The 20,403-nt window shown below is 29.2% G+C and overlaps 1 protein-coding gene and 1 long non-coding RNA gene across 18 annotated transcripts; one reads left to right on the forward strand and one right to left on the reverse strand.

Annotated features, from left to right (window-relative positions):
• The first annotated feature begins 307 nt into the window (after positions 1 to 307).
• Positions 308 to 17,612, forward strand: LOC100650754 (WD repeat-containing protein 7). 17 transcript variants are annotated; one of them, XM_012311348.3, is made up of 26 exons: positions 308 to 434; positions 1,603 to 1,781; positions 1,873 to 2,105; positions 2,195 to 2,337; positions 4,274 to 4,464; positions 4,538 to 4,683; positions 4,882 to 4,902; positions 6,077 to 6,103; positions 7,263 to 7,353; positions 7,445 to 7,856; positions 7,999 to 8,219; positions 8,347 to 8,566; positions 8,740 to 8,854; positions 8,956 to 9,161; positions 9,262 to 9,399; positions 9,513 to 9,581; positions 10,236 to 10,337; positions 11,267 to 11,479; positions 11,553 to 11,817; positions 11,911 to 12,130; positions 12,203 to 12,428; positions 12,505 to 12,845; positions 12,928 to 13,251; positions 13,337 to 13,429; positions 13,507 to 13,704; positions 13,802 to 17,612. In XM_012311348.3, exons 2-26 carry the CDS (start codon positions 1,617 to 1,619, stop codon positions 13,985 to 13,987), a joined length of 4,566 nt encoding a protein of 1,521 aa, XP_012166738.1. In that variant the 5' UTR covers positions 308 to 434; positions 1,603 to 1,616; the 3' UTR covers positions 13,988 to 17,612. The 17 variants fall into 17 exon arrangements, with proteins under 17 accessions (XP_012166738.1, XP_012167885.1, XP_048260194.1 ...); XM_012312495.3 differs by having other exon boundaries at positions 12,508 to 12,845; XM_048404237.1 differs by having other exon boundaries at positions 12,520 to 12,845.
• Positions 17,613 to 17,851: 239 nt separating this feature from the next.
• Positions 17,852 to 20,390, reverse strand: LOC125384641. The gene is made up of 2 exons (XR_007223425.1): positions 20,080 to 20,390; positions 17,852 to 19,721 (listed from the first exon to the last, which is right to left on the reverse strand). It is a non-coding gene; the product is annotated as an uncharacterized LOC125384641 (long non-coding RNA).
• Positions 20,391 to 20,403: the final 13 nt, after the last annotated feature.

Raw genomic sequence — 20,403 nt, forward strand, 5'->3', positions numbered from 1 at the left:
TATCTTTTTCGTTATCACGTTGTTAACGAATATATTTCGTCTAGAGATTGATATATTTTTTCATGAATTTCTCTGAAATCTTATATTAATGAAACTAATGTGTGATCCATGTGCTTGTTTTATTAATAATAATGTTAATCTAACAAATTAAATGAATTTTTAATTTAATTTTCTGTCTCTGTAATGTAAATATCAAAAAATAATCCAACATATTGTAACTCTTGCTTGCTTCGTTTTATATTGAATTAGAGAGGATTTTACTAGGGATAGGGATCTTTTGACGTGGAACAGCTGATTCTATGCGTTATTCGTCTGACTATTTCCAACATCAAGATGGCCACGGTCGTGAGAGTACAGTAAGGGTTGTATGATTTTTGGCATATATCGCCAGTTACGACGTTTGGAGCCGTTGTCATTAATATTCAGTATTTTCGGTAAATATATCTATGTTTTTTTACATAGAATACATGTTGATTTGTTAAAATAATTGCATATAAACGCGATAAAATTAGAACCTTACAAATTGTCAGTGACATCTCGTGAACGTGATATAGCAGACGCCTCTAATTGCTTTTAATAGGTTTTCTTCGAGGACTTAATGTATCGCGTTATAACGATGGCCTTTACGGTAGATGCTTGTCAAACCCTTTTTGCTATGGACGAAGAATTCACATGCTATCAATGAAAATATTTGTTATTAATATATTAATATAATACTGATTATTCTTTGAGTACTTTATAATAAGGTTTTGTCATTCATTTATTACGGGATTATTTGATTGCATTGTCATTTAACAACTTCCTTTGAATTGTATCTTTGAATTACTGTTATTTTATATCATCTATGTCAGAGAAGCATATGTTGTAGATTTAGCAATTTTCATCCTTATAGTTTTACAAAATAAAACATGTACTTATGCATAGCCTATATGTATTGTGTTTTTATATTATCAAAACAAAAACTTTTTCTTTTACTAACTGAAAAGATTAATATATTGTGCATTTATATCACAATGACTTATTTAAAAATTAAGTTGTGTTCCTTTATATCGTTTACAATAATTATATTAAATAAAGATATAACACATTTTCTTTTAACATATGAATAAATGAATTTATTCCAAAATAGAACATGTAATGAAAATAATTATTAAATATAAATTTATGAAAATCTGTAATAGTTTTGAAGTTCAAAATTAAATAGTTGTATCTATGTTTGTAATATATTTTACATTTATAGCATTTAAATATTACCACAGATATGAAAATTTCTTATATCTTCAATCAAACTTAGAATACTTCTAAAGGATATTAAGATGATATATCATCATTATAGAATTATTTTTATTAAAATATGTTAATAATTTGTTACACGTAATGTTATGTATAATTATAACAAAAAAGACAAGAGTTCATTTTAATTACGTTTACAAAATATAAATAAGTTGTTTAGTGATTTTATTCAATTTTATATTAATTGTATTCGTTATATTCCAACTTTGTGTTCAATGTTATAATGACTATGTTTGCTAAAATAATAAGTTAATTATGTAGATATTTCGATATTAATTTTTATTTAATCCAGTTTGTAATAAATTGTAGGTTGAATTTTTAAAATGACAGCGGGCACAAGCTTAGTAGTACCCATAGTTTTATGGGGTCGTATAGCTCCAACTCATTGTGTTTCCTGTATCTATTTGTCTCGAGATCAAAAAACATTAGTAACAGGATGTTATGATGGCCAGATATGTTTGTGGCAAGTAGACCCTGAAACATTGAAGGTAAATGTATAATTACATTTTAATTCGTTTAATTAATTTCAGAAATATTAACATTAGCATTAAATGATTATGTTATTAATTATATATTAAGATGAGTCCAAGATGTTTACTTGTTGGTCATACTGCTCCAATAATGTGCCTGAGTCGAGCGAGTGTTATTATGGAACAAAATTATATTGTCAGTAGCAGTGAAAGTGGAGAAATGTGTACATGGGACTTAGTTGATGGAAAATGCAGGGAAGCTGTAAAGCTCACCAGTGTTCATACACAGATGTTGCCTTATGTCTCTGCTGGTGGAGAAGATGTTAGATTGTTTTGTTCGGGGTATATTATAATTATGTTATACTTTAAAACAGTATATACATTTCTTTAACAAATTTCTAATTTAAGGAATATTCATTTTATAATTTTAGATACTATCCTGAGGTTTTAGTAATGGACCCTTTTAGTTTGGAAGTTTTATTCACCTTAAGCTCCCGTGTTAATCCAGACTGGATCAGTGCTTTGCACGTTTTGCGGCCGGCCAAACGGAAAGGTCGGTTCTACGTGCATACAAGTTAGTTACACTCCATCACACCTATGCTTTATACCATAAATTGCAACCTTATCTCTCTCTGATTTCTCTACCAATCTGTATTGTGCAAAAATTTATTGCTCTAAAGAGATACGATTTCATTATAATATAAGTGAATTGTTTCGATTAGATATTAAGTACAATATTTATTTGTACAATATGCTTGGTATCTCCTGGCCTATTAATTTTTTATATACTATCTTTCTGCTCAACAGGTGTTTCCTTTAGATATCGAACAAAGTTGTCCATGAAAATATATATTCTTTGTGCACTATACTATTTAATTGGAATATATAATAAATTTTGTAATATTTTTTTAGTAAAGTAATTAACAAAGATAAAAATTTATATGCATAGATATTTTTATCTTTTTGTGATTTAGAATTTTCTGCTAATTTTTCAGGCAATTAATAAAAAAAGCTTTGGGTAGATCAAAAACTTTGCATTTAACTATTTATATATCTTTTCTTTTGTAAAGAGTATTTTGTAATCATTCAAATTGATAGTACTATCTAATATATCTTATATTGTATTATTTAGCGGTGTTAATCTAAATATTATTATAAATTAATGAAAATTACATTGTTGCAGCATGTTAATGAAACAAATGCGGAGACATATCAGTGTTTTTACACTGGTAGTTAAGGCTCTATCATTTTTTTCATATTTTTTTTTCCTCTGATTTTTAATTCTCATTTTCTAGAATAATAAAATCAAATGAGCAGGCATTATACTTGAACAAACCTTTCTTTTATGCTACTCTCCTTCATTCGCATTTCCTTTCACAAAATCATTATGGCATACATTGCATTTATCTACATTAATCACTTTCATATCATTTATGGTATACTATATCTATCGTAAGTATATATTTAAACTGATAATTTCTAGAACAAGTTTAGTGTTTGAATGCAATGAATGCACTTGTATGAAAATTTTAGTGCTGGTATTTTATTATACAATAAAATATCATATGATTAAAATTTTATTGATTACTAGAATAAAGTTCTATTTTTATATTTTCTATAGGATTTTTAGTAAAGATATGTAAGAAAACTATTTTACTATATAAAATATTATATCTACAATGATAAATTTTATAGAATAAAAGTCTTTTAAGTACATCCCTAGAATTGACAATGAATGAAAAAGAATGTAAATAATGTAAAAAAAAGTGTAATTTTGCATGTACTGTAATTCGTTAAGAATATTTTTTATAATACTAGCACATCGGATATATCTGTTTTTAGTGCATATACATAAATCTTAAAGATTATATCCCTTAATATACAGTATCTTAGAAGTTGAAAACTTTTAGAGAGCCAGCAAAGCAAATGTAAGTCAATAGATTTGTTCTAAAAACTGGTATATGTACATATATGAGGTATGCCTTATATATATCTCTTGTCAACGTACAAACCACTATAGCGACTTTCTGGCTTTCTAAAAGTTAATAATAAAAGTCTATTGACTAATAGAAAATGTCTAATAGTCTAATGTATTTTGTCATTATGTAATTATGCTATATCTGGGAATGAACAATTATTGAAGTAGATTTTTAAGATGCTCTGTGTATTATTTGGCATGACTCAAAATCTCTTTATAGATAACTGTGTAATTTAATTTGAAACATTTTATTTTGCATGAAATTATAGCACTATATTACAGGGGCTTGATCATTTATGGTTGAAATTATTAACTGTTTTAAATAGTTTGTGTTTCCTACTTTTAGCATATTTATTCATCAATACTACAACAAAGTTTCATAATTTTGTATAAAATTAATATTTTTTCATATGTTTATGACATTTATAAGGTGTCATTTTATTGACCCTTACTAAAAATTCTTTTGCTTAAAACGCTATGACACCTTCTTAGATATAGTTAACGCGCAACAGGCGCTTCCATTCATTTAAAGATGATGTTGTGCTGGCCTTAACGACGACTGGTACAGTCAAGGTGTGGACTCTTCTTGGACATGAGAATCGTAACAGTGAGCCTCTTTATGAACATGAAAGCAAACAAATACGATGTTTAAATGCACTTGCAATGACTTGTTGCCCATATAATCAGAGAACTGTATTAATTGTATGCTCTAAACATTGGCAGGTATATCTTATTTATTATTATAGTTTCTCAAATTACTTAAATTTGATTTTTACTAATATATCATCCACATTAGATATATGATGCCGGTGATTTCTCCCTTCTATGTTCAATCACTGCACCTTGTGGCGAACGTTGGATGGCTGGAGACTTCTTATCTGCAGATAGAGTAATTCTGTGGAGTGATGAAGGTTGCGGTTATCTCTATAAACTACCAGCTAAGTACGTTTTTAAGTAGAATATCCTTTTTTCTTCTTATTTTATGTTTTTACTATTATATTTAATATTTCATATTTTGGACTTGTTGCAAAGAAGTTATCAACGATGATAAGCATTAAATATTTCTAAAACAAAAGATTCATTATAAAACAAGTTTGAAATATAGATTTATTTAATAAAATATTTATTTGTTGCTTATAGGGTTCTGGTACATCTTGACAGGTAGTTCTTCTAAATTTAATATTGCCAATTATCTTTAATATAAGAATTAACATATCAAGTGTTAATAAGAAAAGATATTTATTGAAAAAAGATGCTTAATCTTATAGCATGACACTAGATACTAATTTGTACTTATATACTCTAACACAAATATAATGGCTAACAAATTCAAAAACGATAATACAACAATTATAATTTAAGAAACGTAAGAAAAATTGTATACAAGTAAAAGCTATATGTAGTAAAAGTAGAAATATTTTGGAAAAATATTCTGTTTTATTATATTATTTTATTTTATAATATATGAAATAATATATTTTAAAGAAATAAAATATATTATTGCAAACATAGTTAAACTAAGATGTAATATAAATTGGTTGAAATGTAGTTATCTATCTTGATGCCAATGTCATTTGCAGTTAATAATTTTTTCTTCAATATACTTCATTTATTGCTAGATGCATAGACGGATCTTATAACCAAACATATTTTTTTCGATTAATTAGAATCTTTAATTTACAGTTTTTGGAACTAAATGCTATTTTATAGACGCACTTGCTGGCAATGCACATTTAATATTTGTTCCCCTTATATTGTTTTACTTCATTTACCATGAACATTCATATTCAGTCACAAATAGAAAATATAAATTATGTATTTTCTATATTACGATGAAAATTAATGACAACATTTTAATGATTAAGTAAAATAATTCCTACAAATAATTAGGAAATGTAAAAATATAGTAATGTTGATCTTTGGAAAATATCTATTATCCCTTTTTCTTAATAATACTTTATCTTTATTAAGAATATAATTAAATGTAGATATACATTTATATCTAAAAAATTTCATGAAATGTCTATAGAGTTCTTTATATGTGAGAATGAAAAGATAGAATGAATATCTTTTTTTAAAGTTTACTTATATTTTAATATAGCAGAGTTTTCATTGAGTTTTCTCGAAAAGCAAAAAAAAAGAACACCAAAAGTAATTAAAATAAAAGTTATATTAAAAAGATAATTTTGCTGTAATTAAGTATATTGTAACCATATGTATTTGTAATTTACATATGTTACAAACAATTCATGATATAACTTGTTTTTACGGTGATGTGTCTTTTTCATATAACACACATCTACTGCATTCTACGGTGGATCTGGTGTTCTTCTAGCAAGTTGAAGGGCAAGGCTCTTAGCAGGTAATCCTGCGTTATCTCTGTTACACACTTTCTTCTTGTATTCTTCATTGCAAGTTTTGTCTCTTTATGTTCTTCATATTTGTTTTGCTATGTACAGTATTCCTCTACAAGTTCACTTTTCTTCTTTCCTATTTCTTATTCCCATTAAAAATGATGAATGAAGTATAATATTTATAAATTTCTTACATGCATAAATACAAAACAATTTGAAGTGCTTTTTAAAACCATAAAAATATAATCAATGACTATATTAGTCATAATATTCATCTTCTATTTTATTATTAGTAATTTACAGATATTTTTTAATCATAGAGTCAAATTAAAACTGATTAAAAGTTAATCAATTAATTAATAAACAAATTATATGAATTTCCTTACATTTTGTTTGTTTTGACCTTATGTTTAGATTAACATGTCCTTTGTAATATGATTATATGATCGAAAAATACTATAAAGAATAAATATATAATTTCAAATTATACAAATATGTTATAATTGAAATATAATTTGTTATATTATGTCATAATTGCCAGCACAAATATTTCATAACTAATTATTCCTTTGTCAAAATCTATATAGATTATATGATAGAAATTTACATTAAACCAAAATATTATACAGCTGTATTATATCTCTCTGCATTTCATCTTACGTTTTCATCTTTATCTGTCCTAAGTTGCTTTACATGTATCAATATTTCATATTACAAGTTAGGTAAATAATGGAAACAACTATTTCAATAAAATATAATAGTGCTATGCCAGCTTATGTAGTTTTAGTAAGCCATGCTATATTATTTAGTTATATTTACATAAATAAATTCACACATATATTTAAAAGGTCTTTATTTCTGCATTTACCATATAACAAGTTATTATGTAACTAATACAAGTAGCATACTAATTTAAATAAATTATAAAAGACATTATTAATTATTGGTATGCATAATAAATCAAGTAATATAAATTAAGTTATTAAAATAAATAAATAAAGAACAATCTATAACAATATCTTAAACAATAAATAACATTTACTATTTATCGATTGCAAAGTATTTTTAATTTTATAGTTTGCAATTTATTATAGTATATCAAAATCTATTATGAATTAATATTCGAAATAATGTTATTCCAAGAAAGCAATTTTTTTTATTGTATAGTAGCGTTGCAGACAACAAAAATTTTCATACCGCCGGTGTTGAATATGATCAACCTTATCTCTACTGTACTTTGACGCAACCTGGAGTCAAGGTCAGTTTAATATTGGTGTTTAACAATTTTAATTCCCTACAAATTATACACTTCAAAGTAATTAATTATTATGTTTCTTTTTCCATTTTAGCCTCTATCATGCCCACCAGCAATGCGACTAGTTACAGTTCAAAAACAAAGTAAAACGTTAAAGTATTTATTACGTGGTGATAGTGGAGGAGTTGTTCTCTGGACAGTTCCAGAAGTAACGACTCAACAATTAGCTCAAATTTGTCAAAATGACCGTTCAACTCCACTTTCACTACCACCAGCAGTAAAAACGAGTATTACAACTGCTTGGGAGGAAATGAAACCATCACCAGTTGGAATATTAGATCAATTAGACAGTGGAGATGGACATGGCATAAAATTAACAGCTAGTATATATTTACCACAACAAAGTCGTTTAGTTGTCGGTCGTGAAGACGGCAGTATTATCATTGTCCCTGCAACACAAACAGTCATGCTTCAATTACTTCATGGCAATCATCAACAATACGATGGTACAATAAATTTATTAATTCAAAAGTAGCAATATTTTTCTTTTCATTTAACTGGGCAATTTGAATAATTATAATCGTGATGTTCATATAAATTTCTTTCAATCATACTTCTTTCTCTTTATTCTATTATGATGGTTTATAGATTGGCCTCCTCATCAAGTATTGTTGGGTCACTCCGGCCGAGTGAACTGCCTTTTGTATCCACATGGAGCAGCACCACGTTATGATCGGACACATCTCGTTTCTGGATCTGTTGATTTTGCTGTATGTTTATGGGATCTTTATGCTGGTACACTCATTCATAGATTCTGCGTCCATGCAGGTGAAATTACACAATTAATGGTACCACCTGATAACTGTAGTGTACGTTCAATTTTTTTTATAAGTACATTATTAACTAGCAATATTTTATTATATATAATATATAATAAATAATATATATATATATACTCACAAATTATACATAATTATAATTTTATTATCTTTTTAGCCTAGAATACAGAAGTGTGTTTGTAGTGTTGCATCAGATCATAGTGTTACTCTGTTATCATTAGCAGAAAGAAAATGTGTTGTTCTTGCTTCTCGGCACTTATTCCCAGTTGTTACGATAAAATGGAGACCATTGGATGACTTTATGATAGTTGGATGTTCAGACGGAGCTGTGTATGTATGGCAAATGGAAACCGGCCATCTAGATCGTGTATTGCATGGTACATATAAATTTTCAATTTTAATATCCCAATGATATCTTTATATTTTTAAATGTAATAGTAAGTTATAAATATCATATTTTCGCTATTATGATTTCTGTCAACTAATATATTATTTAGCATCTAATACGTCAAAATTTATTCTTGTAAAATTTTAATAAAAATCTGTACAGGTATTATTGCAGAAGAAGTGCTCTATGCTTGCGATGAAAATACAATCGCTGCATCTGGTGGATCTGCTACTGGTGGTGAACTAGGTTTAGCTAATCCTGCTGTACATTTTTTTAGGTAAACAAAATGAATGATAGGGATACTGAGTAAATTTTAGAACCAAATCTCTAGAAGATTTTCTTTCTTTTCGTTATGTTTTTCATGTTTTGTTTCTTTAGAGGCTTAAGACATAGAAATCTGTCTGCTATAAGACACGCAACCCAAAGAGGATTGCATCAATTGCAACAACTTCACGGTGGACAAGGAGTTGATCATGGAAATCAAATAAAGACAAAAGGCACACCTTTAATGATTCAAGGTTTTAGAAGTAATCCTAAAGATCCAGAAAGCCATATTTTATTTTTTGACATAGAAGCATTGATAGGTAATATATTTTCTAATTTTTAAAAAAATATATATAAAATGTTAATATTTTACATAAAGACACTTAAAAATTAGATTTATTTGTTCTCCTTTTTACATAGTACAATTACTTAATGATGAATATGGAGCAATGTCACCTGGTTCTTTGGAAGCACAGGGTCTTATTTCAGCCTCTGAGTATCAAAAAGTTGCAGCACTTACACAGTCTGCTAGTCCAGATGCTCATAAAAAAATTGCAGGTAAACATGTCTGAGATAATTTTATTTGTTCATACATATAAATACTAACTTCGAGCATTTAATCGATATCTATATTAATAAAAAAAAACTTGCACAAACATGCCACTTTATAGACTTTTTCGGTCGCGTCAAGGATAAGGCAGGCGACGTTGAACGAATTTTAAAGGAGAAGGATCGCCACGGTATTGTGTTGTTATAGTTCCATTTTGTAAATCGTAGTTTGTATGCAATTTTTTTATATACTTGTATAGAGCAAAAATTTAACAAGATCTTTATATAAAAATATTGGCCTTATTTCACATATTACGTTTAATGCAAATAATACAATATATAGTCTTCATGCATACTAAAATATTAATCACATGTTTTGCGATGCAGACAGATACATATATTCTTGGATGTAATATAACATTCAAGCCAAAATTCTACTATTAAAACACATTTGTGTTAAGTACAATATATTATTTTGTTTGAATTCTCAATATTTACATTGAAACTCTTAATCGATTGACATTTTTTATATTGATTCATTAAGTAACACAAAATTAAACAAGGTATACAACCTTAATTTAAAGAAATAAAGAACATTTAAAGAAAGTATTTTATCATGAATTAGCTGTTTGTATTTTCAATTTGCTTATTGCTTGGTAGCATTTCTTTTCTATTAGGCATATTGATTTACACAAATATATTTCCTTTTCGAATATTTATTTCATATGCATAATACTTACAGGAAATCTCATAGTATGTTCAACATTTCAACTGTTGTAGTTAGAAGAATTCATGTTGAAAAAGTATATTCACTTATAGCATCTAAAGCCAATTTCTTTCTGTAGGTATATTGGCTAAAATGAAGGAGGGCGCAGAGAACGTACATACTAAGATTCAGGCCAAGGTGGAAAGCGTTGGCCTCAAGCCGTCGACTCTCGACGGCAAAGGTTAGCCATGATTTAAGGAAGATGGCAAAATTATTGTACTTTCTACTCTTGAATTACGTGGCATGGATTTTTGTTGTTAGTTTAGATTTGTCATCTGCTTTCCATTTTCTTTCTTTTTCTTTTTCCATATAAAATATATTAATTTATAGTATTTTTTTTTTTAATATCCAAAATACAAATGATTGAAAGTTTTACTAATTTCCCTGGTTTGTTGTATTTGTATACTGATAAAAATTCAAACATTTGTGGATTTTATCATAAATATGTTTAATTATCATTTAGTAAATACATAATGTTATATTTTTTATAAAAATGAGTTGAAAATTAAATACTGTTTAAAAGTAAGAAATACACAGTTAGGCGTTATATTTTGTAAATCATATTTTATACTTCGAACGTTCCTGTTTTCATTGTATTATTTGCTTCTTTTTCTTCCTTAATTAATATACTTAAAATTCGCTATAGTACTTACTTACATAGGGCAAATCAGAGTTCATAGTATGACTGTAAAGAATTTAAAATCAGATAAATAGTTTCTAAATGAAACTTTGTGTATCTGTAAGAAAAATTGCTTAAAAAATTATTTGCTTACTTTTTTCTTAAATTATAAACGTGATTTTATTTATTTCATCATTTTCATTAATATTTTATCATGTTCTGATGATAGCACACTATATTTTATATGTTGATGTTTTTATTCATAAACTTTTTGTCGTTGTATATTATTGTAAAATTTCTCATATATCTCATTGATCAAGATGTTTAAAACAAACATTTAATATCTCTTCATTTAAATATTTTTACATCTAAAATGTTGATGTGGGAATGTACAAACAATCTTTAAGTTATAGATTTATGTTATATTTTACTTCTTTGGTGTTTCTTTGTACATTTAGGATCAATATTTACAAAATTTTATTCTTTCACAGGTGATAATTGGAATAATAATGAAATTGCGAAAAACAATTTAAAACGAAATGGAGCGTTTAGTGAACCAAATGCCACTATGGAAGTTGCTCAGCTTATATTAAGTTTATTACATGCTTGGGGTATTGATCCAGATTTAGATCGCGTTTGCGAAGGAAAGTTAGGTTTATTAAGACCTATGGTTCCTGTTTCATTTGGAGTATTGTCAAAAGGAGGTATGAGCGAATATGATTTAGTTTATTAAATGCATGTGACTTCTCATGATTCAATTAATATTATTTTTTGAAGGTTACATGTCATTATTATTACCAACTTGGCAAATGCAATTGGAACCAATTGGCGAACCTACAACTCAATTAGAACAACGTTTACCAGCAGAATTAGTTAGACAAGAAAGGCTTACAAGAGCATTCACAGCAAGGGCACATTGGGAGTTATCTACCACATTGACCAGCAATCATTTATTAGCAGTAGTAGCTTTAGCAAATACTTTAATGTCAATGAACAATGCCACTTTTGTACCTGAACAAGAACGAAATCGTAAAATGCATAGGTGAATAATTAATATTATTTGTTTTTCTACCCTTTTAAATATCTAATTAAAATTAAATACGAATTTTATCTACACTTTATTTAATATACTTAGGCCTGGTAATAGATCTACAGTTAATTGGAATAAAGCAGAAGAAGAAAATGAGGAAATTTATACAGCGCAACAAGCACAGATTAAGCAAGGTTGGTCTCTCTTAGCAACATTACACTGTGTACTATTGCCCGATAAAATAGTTTCACAAGGTGGCGTTAAGACTTTTAAACGGCCTCAAGTTGAAATGATGGCTCGCAGATGGCAACATCAATGTCTTGAGGTTTGTTAGCACTATATGTATATAAAAAATTGTATAAAACTTATAATGTTATACAAAATAATAATATTTTAGATTCGCGAAGCTGCTCAAGCTTTATTGCTTGCTGAATTAGGAAGAATGGGTCCAAAAGGAAGGAAAACACTTGTAGATAGCTGGTCACAATATCTACCAATGTATAGCACTCAAGAACCTATTGCACCACAATCGCAAAATCAAAGTCCACCAGCTCCAGGTAGTCCAATTCCATCATCTGAATCACATACGGAGGAGGAAGATGAAGAGGAGGAACTGGCAGAAGGTAAGAATAAATTATAAAATTTCGCTTATATAATTTTAGTATTGAAAGAAGTATTTAATTTCTTTACATACATTAGCAGAAATAAATGTAGCTAGGAAACCATCGAGCGTGGCGGAATTAAAACGAAAGCAAACGACAGCAGTTGTATTATTAGGGGTAATAGGTGCAGAATTTGGGCAAGACGTTACTACCACAAATCAGAAAAGAGATAACGAACAGAGACGAAAGAGTTCAATTGTAGAAGGTTTTGGAATAGGAAATAATAATCTTGCCAGGCATACTAGCATGGCACTCACGCACTTGTTACACGCACCTCACTCTCCGAAATTACCTTTACATACGGCATTGCGAAGAGCCGCAATTGATCTCATTGGTAGAGGTTTCACTGTTTGGGAACCATATCTTGATGTATCGAAAGTAAGAATCGTATTAACAAATTAATCTTGTAACTAATATAATTTATAAGCGTAAGTAAGATTTGTCAATGTATCCAATACAGGTATTATTGGGATTACTAGAAATGTGTTGTGATGCTGATAAATTGGTACCAAATATGACATATGGCCTTCCGCTTACACCTCAAGCTGATACCTGTCGTACAGCAAGACATGCTTTAACTTTAATAGCTACTGCTCGACCTGCAGCATTTATTACTACGATGGCACGGGAAGTAGCTAGATACAATACATTGCAACAAAATGCGCAAACATTAAATGTAAATATGGGTGCAAGTGTTTTGGTTAGGGCAAAACCAGAAATACTTAGGATTGTTGAACAATTAATTGATAAAATGCAGAGTGAAATGAGCGATCTCTTAGTTGAGGTGAGAATAACTCAAATTATTATGAAATTGAAACATAATTTAATATAATTATTATATAATTCAATATAATAATTAATATTTGTAGGTCATGGATATTATCTTACATTGTTTGGATCCAGGTCATCTTAAGACTAAACCATTGAATGATGTGTTTCCAGCAGTATGTAGATTTAATCAAGTAAGTTGAGTTATGTTAATATTGTTAATATAATTTTTTAAATACTTAGCTGATAATAAAATATCTATTTATTTCAGGTAAGTCATTGTCCGGCAACACGCAGAATAGCAGTAGGTAGTCGCAATGGTCAGCTCGCTTTGTATGAATTACGAGGCAATGTTAAATGTCAAACAGTACCTGCGCATGTTGCATCTGTAACTGCATTAGCGTTTTCACCTGAAGGCAAGTTTCTGGTTAGTTATTCTTGTACGGAAAATAAATTATGCTTTTGGCAGGTAAGATGTTCTCTATTTATTTATATATATTGCTGTAATTCACATTAATCAATTAGTCAATTTTATTGTTAATTTAAGTAATTTTCAATGTTCTCAGCAAACAAGTAGTGGTATGTTCGGCCTAGGGAATTCTCAAACACGTTGTGTGAAATCATATAGTACTGCACCCATTAACGATGTAGCACGATTAAACCCTATGCGACTAGCTCGATTGATATGGATAAATAATCGAACAGTTACACTAATGCTTGCTGATGGATCAGAAACGCGATTCAATGTTTAAACTGTGAAGATGCTCCCTTCCATCCCAATAATGAATGAATGAAGATAAGTACAGTATAAAATGGGATCAGCCTATAGCAGAAATATGGAATAACTGTTTTAGGCAAAAGAAATAGCCGAAAGTGATGTCGTGAATATTAGTGCGCTTATTGGTACTTAATAGTACTAGTGCTAAAATAATTGGATATCATATGGAGTATACATAAATGAAGTTTATCATTGCACGACGCAGGATATGGTTTAGCGATTATCGTCAAGCATGGTATGAAAAATTGTTTTTTTCTTTTCAATTTCTTACACTTATCTGTCTTTTTATTTCATATATATAATTTAAATATTTCATTTCTTGGTCGCGCACGAATATGCTACATTTTGGTGTTTTCATAGCACACAAAAGAGTTTGATGCCATCAGGTTTTAACAAAAAGTATTTCTTTTATCTAGTAATTTAACTGCATTACCAATTTCATTGCCAACAATGTAGTTATGATACTAAAGTATTTCATTGAAATTTCGTGAATTTAGATCAAAGTAAAATAATACGATGAAACGCTTTCATGCTGTCACATCTGTATATCATAGATGTTGTTAATTATTTCTACATGAGGATTTGTGTGGGCGTGTGCTGTACTGTACATTACGCAATGTTACATTATTGCGTATACTATTCAAAGCCATGATTACATATTCCTGAAATCCTGATATAATAGATAAAAAGATGGTTACCATATGAAAAACTGGAACCTCGCGTTGAAAGTACATACCTGTGTATATATACATATAAAGAAGAAAAAGAAAAGAATTCTCGCTGAAGATTTGTATATACATAACGCAATGGCGAATCGTATAGGTCAATATAATAACTTGTATGAACATCATATATTTAATTTGTTTATGTATAATTAAACGCTTCAAATGAATTCCTGTTTTACAAATTTTACATGTGTTATTTGTCCGCGTAATTTGTACCGCTTAACGAAAGATAAATATTTCTGTATCTTAGAATGATATACGTCGAGATCTGATTCCTAAAGAGACTAATAATTGATCACGCATAGGACTAAGGCTAGAATAGAGAACTACACGGGCGTTTTATACGCTACGTGTTGCATATTGTGTTTCCCCGCCGAAGCAGGATCTTGAATGGATGAGCGTTTTACGCTACGGGTTAGACACCGTATTCAGGAAGAATTAATTCAACATAAAAATGAATTTTGTACAGCCTTGATGCCTTACTAATTCTGTGCGTAATATTAAAAAACAGAAAAAAAACGCAATAGTCGTTAGTGAATATATATCGAACATTTTTCAATCACGTTTTTACTTTCCACTGCTGTGTAGTTAAACCGATACTAAACATTGTATCATTGTATCGCATTGCCAGCGTGTTTTATTTTCAAACTTTGGTGGAGAAAACGGGATGTGCAAGACGAACCGTATAAAACGCCCGTGTAATTCAAGCCTAGAAGTCAGTCTAGACACACACACGCGCGCGCGCACGTGAGAAAGGAAGAGAGAGTAATTTTTAAAGCAGTTATTCAGAATTCAAGATATCTTTTACAGTTACCTTACGATTTTTATAAATATTCTACGCGAAAATTATTAGTAATATTTATTTCGTTTAAAGTGGAATTGAAAGATTAAAGCTAATCTATATGTAGGTATTATCTATATGTGAAGTGTGTTGCTCCTTTTTTTATTTTTCCTCGTGAAATAAAATTTTCCCCATTCTTGAGAAACTGGATAAATAGTGAATATGGACGATAATAAGTTCGTTTAGTATAATTTATTATGATTATTGCCTTTTATGAATTTTGCACAATATTCTGTGTAAATAGACAATGATCGTGTATACATATGTGTATATGTTTTAAAAATTGAGAACATTATTCAAGTTATTATAGATATTGTGACAAGTCCAGCGAGATATACAGTTGTACGTATGTACAATCCTTATGTTACGATTTAGTTACCTATCATAAATCGCACAAAATCATGAATAAATTTTCTAAGAGATTGTGCTAATCAAGCGAAATGTAATGCATATCTGTTAAAATTTTTGTTATCGGTGATATATTGCGTTTATTAAGTTGATTCGTTACTATTTTAAAAATATGCAAAGTTTTATTATTTTTTTTAACGATATTTTAAGCTTTCTATCAATGAGTGTTGATAATATGAAGAATATGAAGAAAGATATTATAGAATACTTTTAATAATTTCGATCTTTTCTTTTATTTGAAATATCAGCAGAAAAGTGAATAGAAAGATGAAACTAACATATTTATCGATAACAAAACTTAAAAGGTATTAGATTCGTAATTATTGCAAAGGCTAAGAGACATTTGTACCGCAAGCATTTGTCACGCAGGCGTGTCTAGAATCGGTACCAAAACAAAATACTCGTAAGCAGAGGCCGAAAGGAAGTGTTGGTTTTAGAAACATGTACGAAAATGACGAGATTCATTTCTCAATCATAATATCCTATCGCGATAAATTAAACAATTTGAATGCGTTACACATACGCATACATGTATCTTGTATATATATATAAAATCAAACTATGCCTAATTGTAACTATGTAATTATTTATGTGTATATTATATTTTATCGTGCGCTGCGTATGACCGGATGAAATTGGATCAATAATGAAAATGATCGATAACTATTATTCTTATCGATCATTCTCTTGTAGTTAATTATAATTGTCAGTGATGGATATTCGATATTTCCAGATTTTAACATAAATAGATTTCTATATAGAAACTTTCGATAAATTCTTACAATTTTTATAAAACAACTTTTCCAAATTCCATTATTTCTACGAAATATTAAACGCGATGTATTAATCTTGTGGAAAAGTTGGATTGTTCATGTAGTATTTGTATGAAGTGTGTGGAACAACATTTAAACATATTAGTCTCTAAAAGTCTCGCATTTTTATTTTCAAATATTTGGATTTGTTATTATTTCAATGCATTCTATCGTTTATTTTAAATGCTATATGTGATTTTCGATTCCATCACTAAGAGCTGTTTTACACGGAGATATGATTCTATTTATGTAAGCGCATGTAATATTTCCTATCTATCACGAATTGTGATGCATGTATTTCCGTGTGAAAGAACTCTAACGGTAATGTTTAAAATGTAAAAGGAATGTGACGCACGTGTTGTTAATCGTTATGCAATAATTAAATGTATTTAAATGTATCCAATGTGAAACGCGTTGCGTTAAAGATCCGATATATATATATATATATATATATATATATATATATATATACACACCATGAAGACGAAGATCTTGATCTTGATGAATCTTATGCTGTCGCGTTAATTACTAAAAAAAAAGAAAAAGAAAAAAAATTTACATTTGAGGAAATACCAAAATATCCATTTCTTAAGTTGCAGATGATACAACAGACGTCTCTAATTGGGATTAGAAGACTATAATTGAAAGCTTTAATAATAGCAATTTTTACAGAGAAGGTGATACGTGATATTTAAATAAACGTTCAATGTTGTATTTGTAAAAAAGCACTATCTGTTCACAAACTAAATGAGATATTAGTTTATATATAATTCTATAAAATTAATTCCCCGTAAAATAAATTGTTAGAGCTTATTTCGTTATTTTTATTTATAGTCATATTTGTTAATTAGAACTACTTTTTTCCGTCGTAGAATATCTATCGATCACGTCCTTTCAATTCTAAATGAATTTACATTGAATACAATACCTAATCTTTATAATATTACTTATTTATTATTGTTTACATTAGTCTCTAAGTTGATTAAATCGCATTTTAATACATTTTTATCGTGTGAAGAGGGGTCAGGAGTAAAAATAGAAGATTTAATGAATATTCTGTAGTATTGTGTATAAAATTTTAATTTCATGTTTATTTAATACTTCCACCGTAAGCGAGGGTGCATTATATTTATGAGTGATGTGATACTGCACAAATGGATGTTACAAACAAAATTAAAGTTTTAACAATAAATTACATGTATATATATTTTATTAAAGTAACATAAAAATTTTAGCCATTACTTATTCTGAGCATACAATAATTAATATCGTATAAAAAATGGAGAATGAATTAAGCTTCGTTTAAGGTTAAATTTAAAATAAAGCTTCTGAACACGTTCAAAGTCTCTTGATCCATATTATAAGTAACGGACGTCCACTGATTGTGGGTCACACACACACACACACACACACACACACACACCTGAAATCAAAAATCCTAACTTTTTTACATGAATAACACAAATACTCTTTATTTATTAATTTTTCGACAAGCTTCAGAAAATACATACAATATACTTTTTGTGAATATTGTTTAGCATACGTAGTTACAAAAATATTTTAATTGATGAGGAGTATCACTTTCCTAGAATGGTATCAAAGCAAAGCACGTTGAATTGCAAACGTATTCACGCTTAGTCATAATGTAAATCAAAAAATTTTATATATCAAACGTATAAAAAAATGTTTAATATTTTTTAAATGTTTTATGATATGGAAATATATAATACAATAATTCTACGCAAAACATAGTAAAATTACTCGAAGTATATATTATGACATAAGTTTTGTAAGATTGAAAATAGTTCAATTATTATATTGTCACGTTTGTGAGCGCGCACGTGGCGTTTCTTCTCCTGCCTGATACTGAGCGCGGCCAGCCAAGATTCGACACTATCCACTATCACTCTACCACCAATAGTGAGTGACTCTAACGTCTCTAGGGTGCATCACTGTAACTGAAGCAGTCTATTGCCGCTAGCAGTGAGGGAGCGCGGGTCCGGCAACGCCCGGAAGCCTAGATTAGTTCGATACCGTTCGTCAGGTGGACAAGCTCGACCACCCACGATCACACCACCTTTCTCGCAACCGAAAGAACTAACCTGGCCCCTCAACTCTAAACATATACATAAAACAACCAACCTGAAGGAAGATCAGTGCAGAGATCACAAACCAGGTTGACGTTTAACATTTTTTGGAAACTCGAAGGACGTTCTCTAGACACGCGTCTCAAACTTTCACCTTCACTGTAGGAGGTCAGCGCAGGGAGAAGTAGCTAGCACGGACGTTCACAACACACCCTTTCCTCAGATCTACCTCCACCCATACGTTTATTCATAAGTAAACCAGGGGGTCGTTTAGCGGTTCGAAAGTAAATTTTTCTACTCTTTAACAACTTTATTTTTCTTTCTTTCTCTTACATTTTTACCTCTTTGAAGGTATAACCGCCATTTTCGTTAGATGAAACAAACCAAATCTGCGAGTTTAAAGGTTCAAATTAGTAGACAAAGACAAAGATTTATAATGAATTTCCGGGATAATAACGTGAATCCACTCCGATCGTTAGACTGACTGAAATCGCATTCAGTAGACCGAGTTACTCGGATGTAGGCAGGATATCGAAAGAAGATCCTCAGGCTCAAACAATATATGCAAAAATTGTTTGATTCCGTCCATCAAGTTTAAGTTGTTCATTGCTTACACGTTTTGTTAAATAATTTTTTTTTATTGCCGGTAATTTAATTCTTTCTTTTCACCTTTTACAATCCGAATGCTCTCAACAAAAAAGGCTGCTTTTCCTGACGACACTGTCAAGTCCCATCTTTCGAGTAGCCGGTCACATGAACGGAAAAAGCTCGGGGAATTTCAAATTGTATTTTAGGACCCAACAATATTGATAATTTTAGTATTTTGAGCCAAACACTGCAATAAAAAAAAAAAAAAGAAAACTATTTAGAAAATTGTATTTAGATGATTTTCTTTTATTATTTATATATAAAGTTTCAGTATACTATACGAACAATAATTGTCATCTTTTATTCAGAACTCTAGCCAAAATTTCATCATAATAGGTTTACATAAAAATATACACAAGTATCGTCTACTTAAGCATCCACGGTCCACGAACATATTGGGGATGCATCTAGGCAGTTAATCATTTTGAGAACTTAACTGAGCGAAACAGGTATGATGTGATTAAAATATACGAGTATTTCTTTTTGTCATTCGTATAATTGATAGTAAAATCACGATAGTTGTTATTGCCTGAATAAATAATCACCTTTTAAAGTACGATATGTCACCAAAACAATTCCACCTCCTAACATAGCAGCTTCTAACGTCCTAAAAAAAAAGTGCAATTACCATTTGAACGTACTAAACTTGAATAAATATGAATCTTTGTTTTTCTCAGTGAAAGTGTACACGTTGGATTTTTGAAGCTTCGTCATTATGCTCAGCCCCGAAAGAAAATCATCATTATATTTTAGAAATTTTTGCATAAAATAAATTATATAAAATGAAAAAGAAATATGTAGAATCAAATATCTGTAGGTTTAATATACCGTCGAAATAATTACTTTAAAAAATGTATATTACCTTAAAC

The sequence above is a fragment of the Bombus terrestris genome, chromosome 1 (genome assembly GCF_910591885.1).
Source record: "Bombus terrestris chromosome 1, iyBomTerr1.2, whole genome shotgun sequence".
Taxonomy (NCBI): domain Eukaryota; kingdom Metazoa; phylum Arthropoda; class Insecta; order Hymenoptera; family Apidae; genus Bombus; species Bombus terrestris.

What these genes read in the sequence shown, in the direction of transcription:
- LOC100650754 (XM_012311348.3), top strand. Translation starts at nt 1,617, where the DNA reads ATGACAGCGGGCACAAGCTTAGTAGTACCCATAGTTTTATGGGGTCGT. An exon ending in GTCGACTCTCGACGGCAAAG is followed by an intron (nt 10,338 to 11,266) that starts GTTAGCCATGAT and finishes ATTCTTTCACAG; the next exon opens with GTGATAATTGGAATAATAAT. An exon ending in ATAAATTATGCTTTTGGCAG is followed by an intron (nt 13,705 to 13,801) that starts GTAAGATGTTCT and finishes CAATGTTCTCAG; the next exon opens with CAAACAAGTAGTGGTATGTT.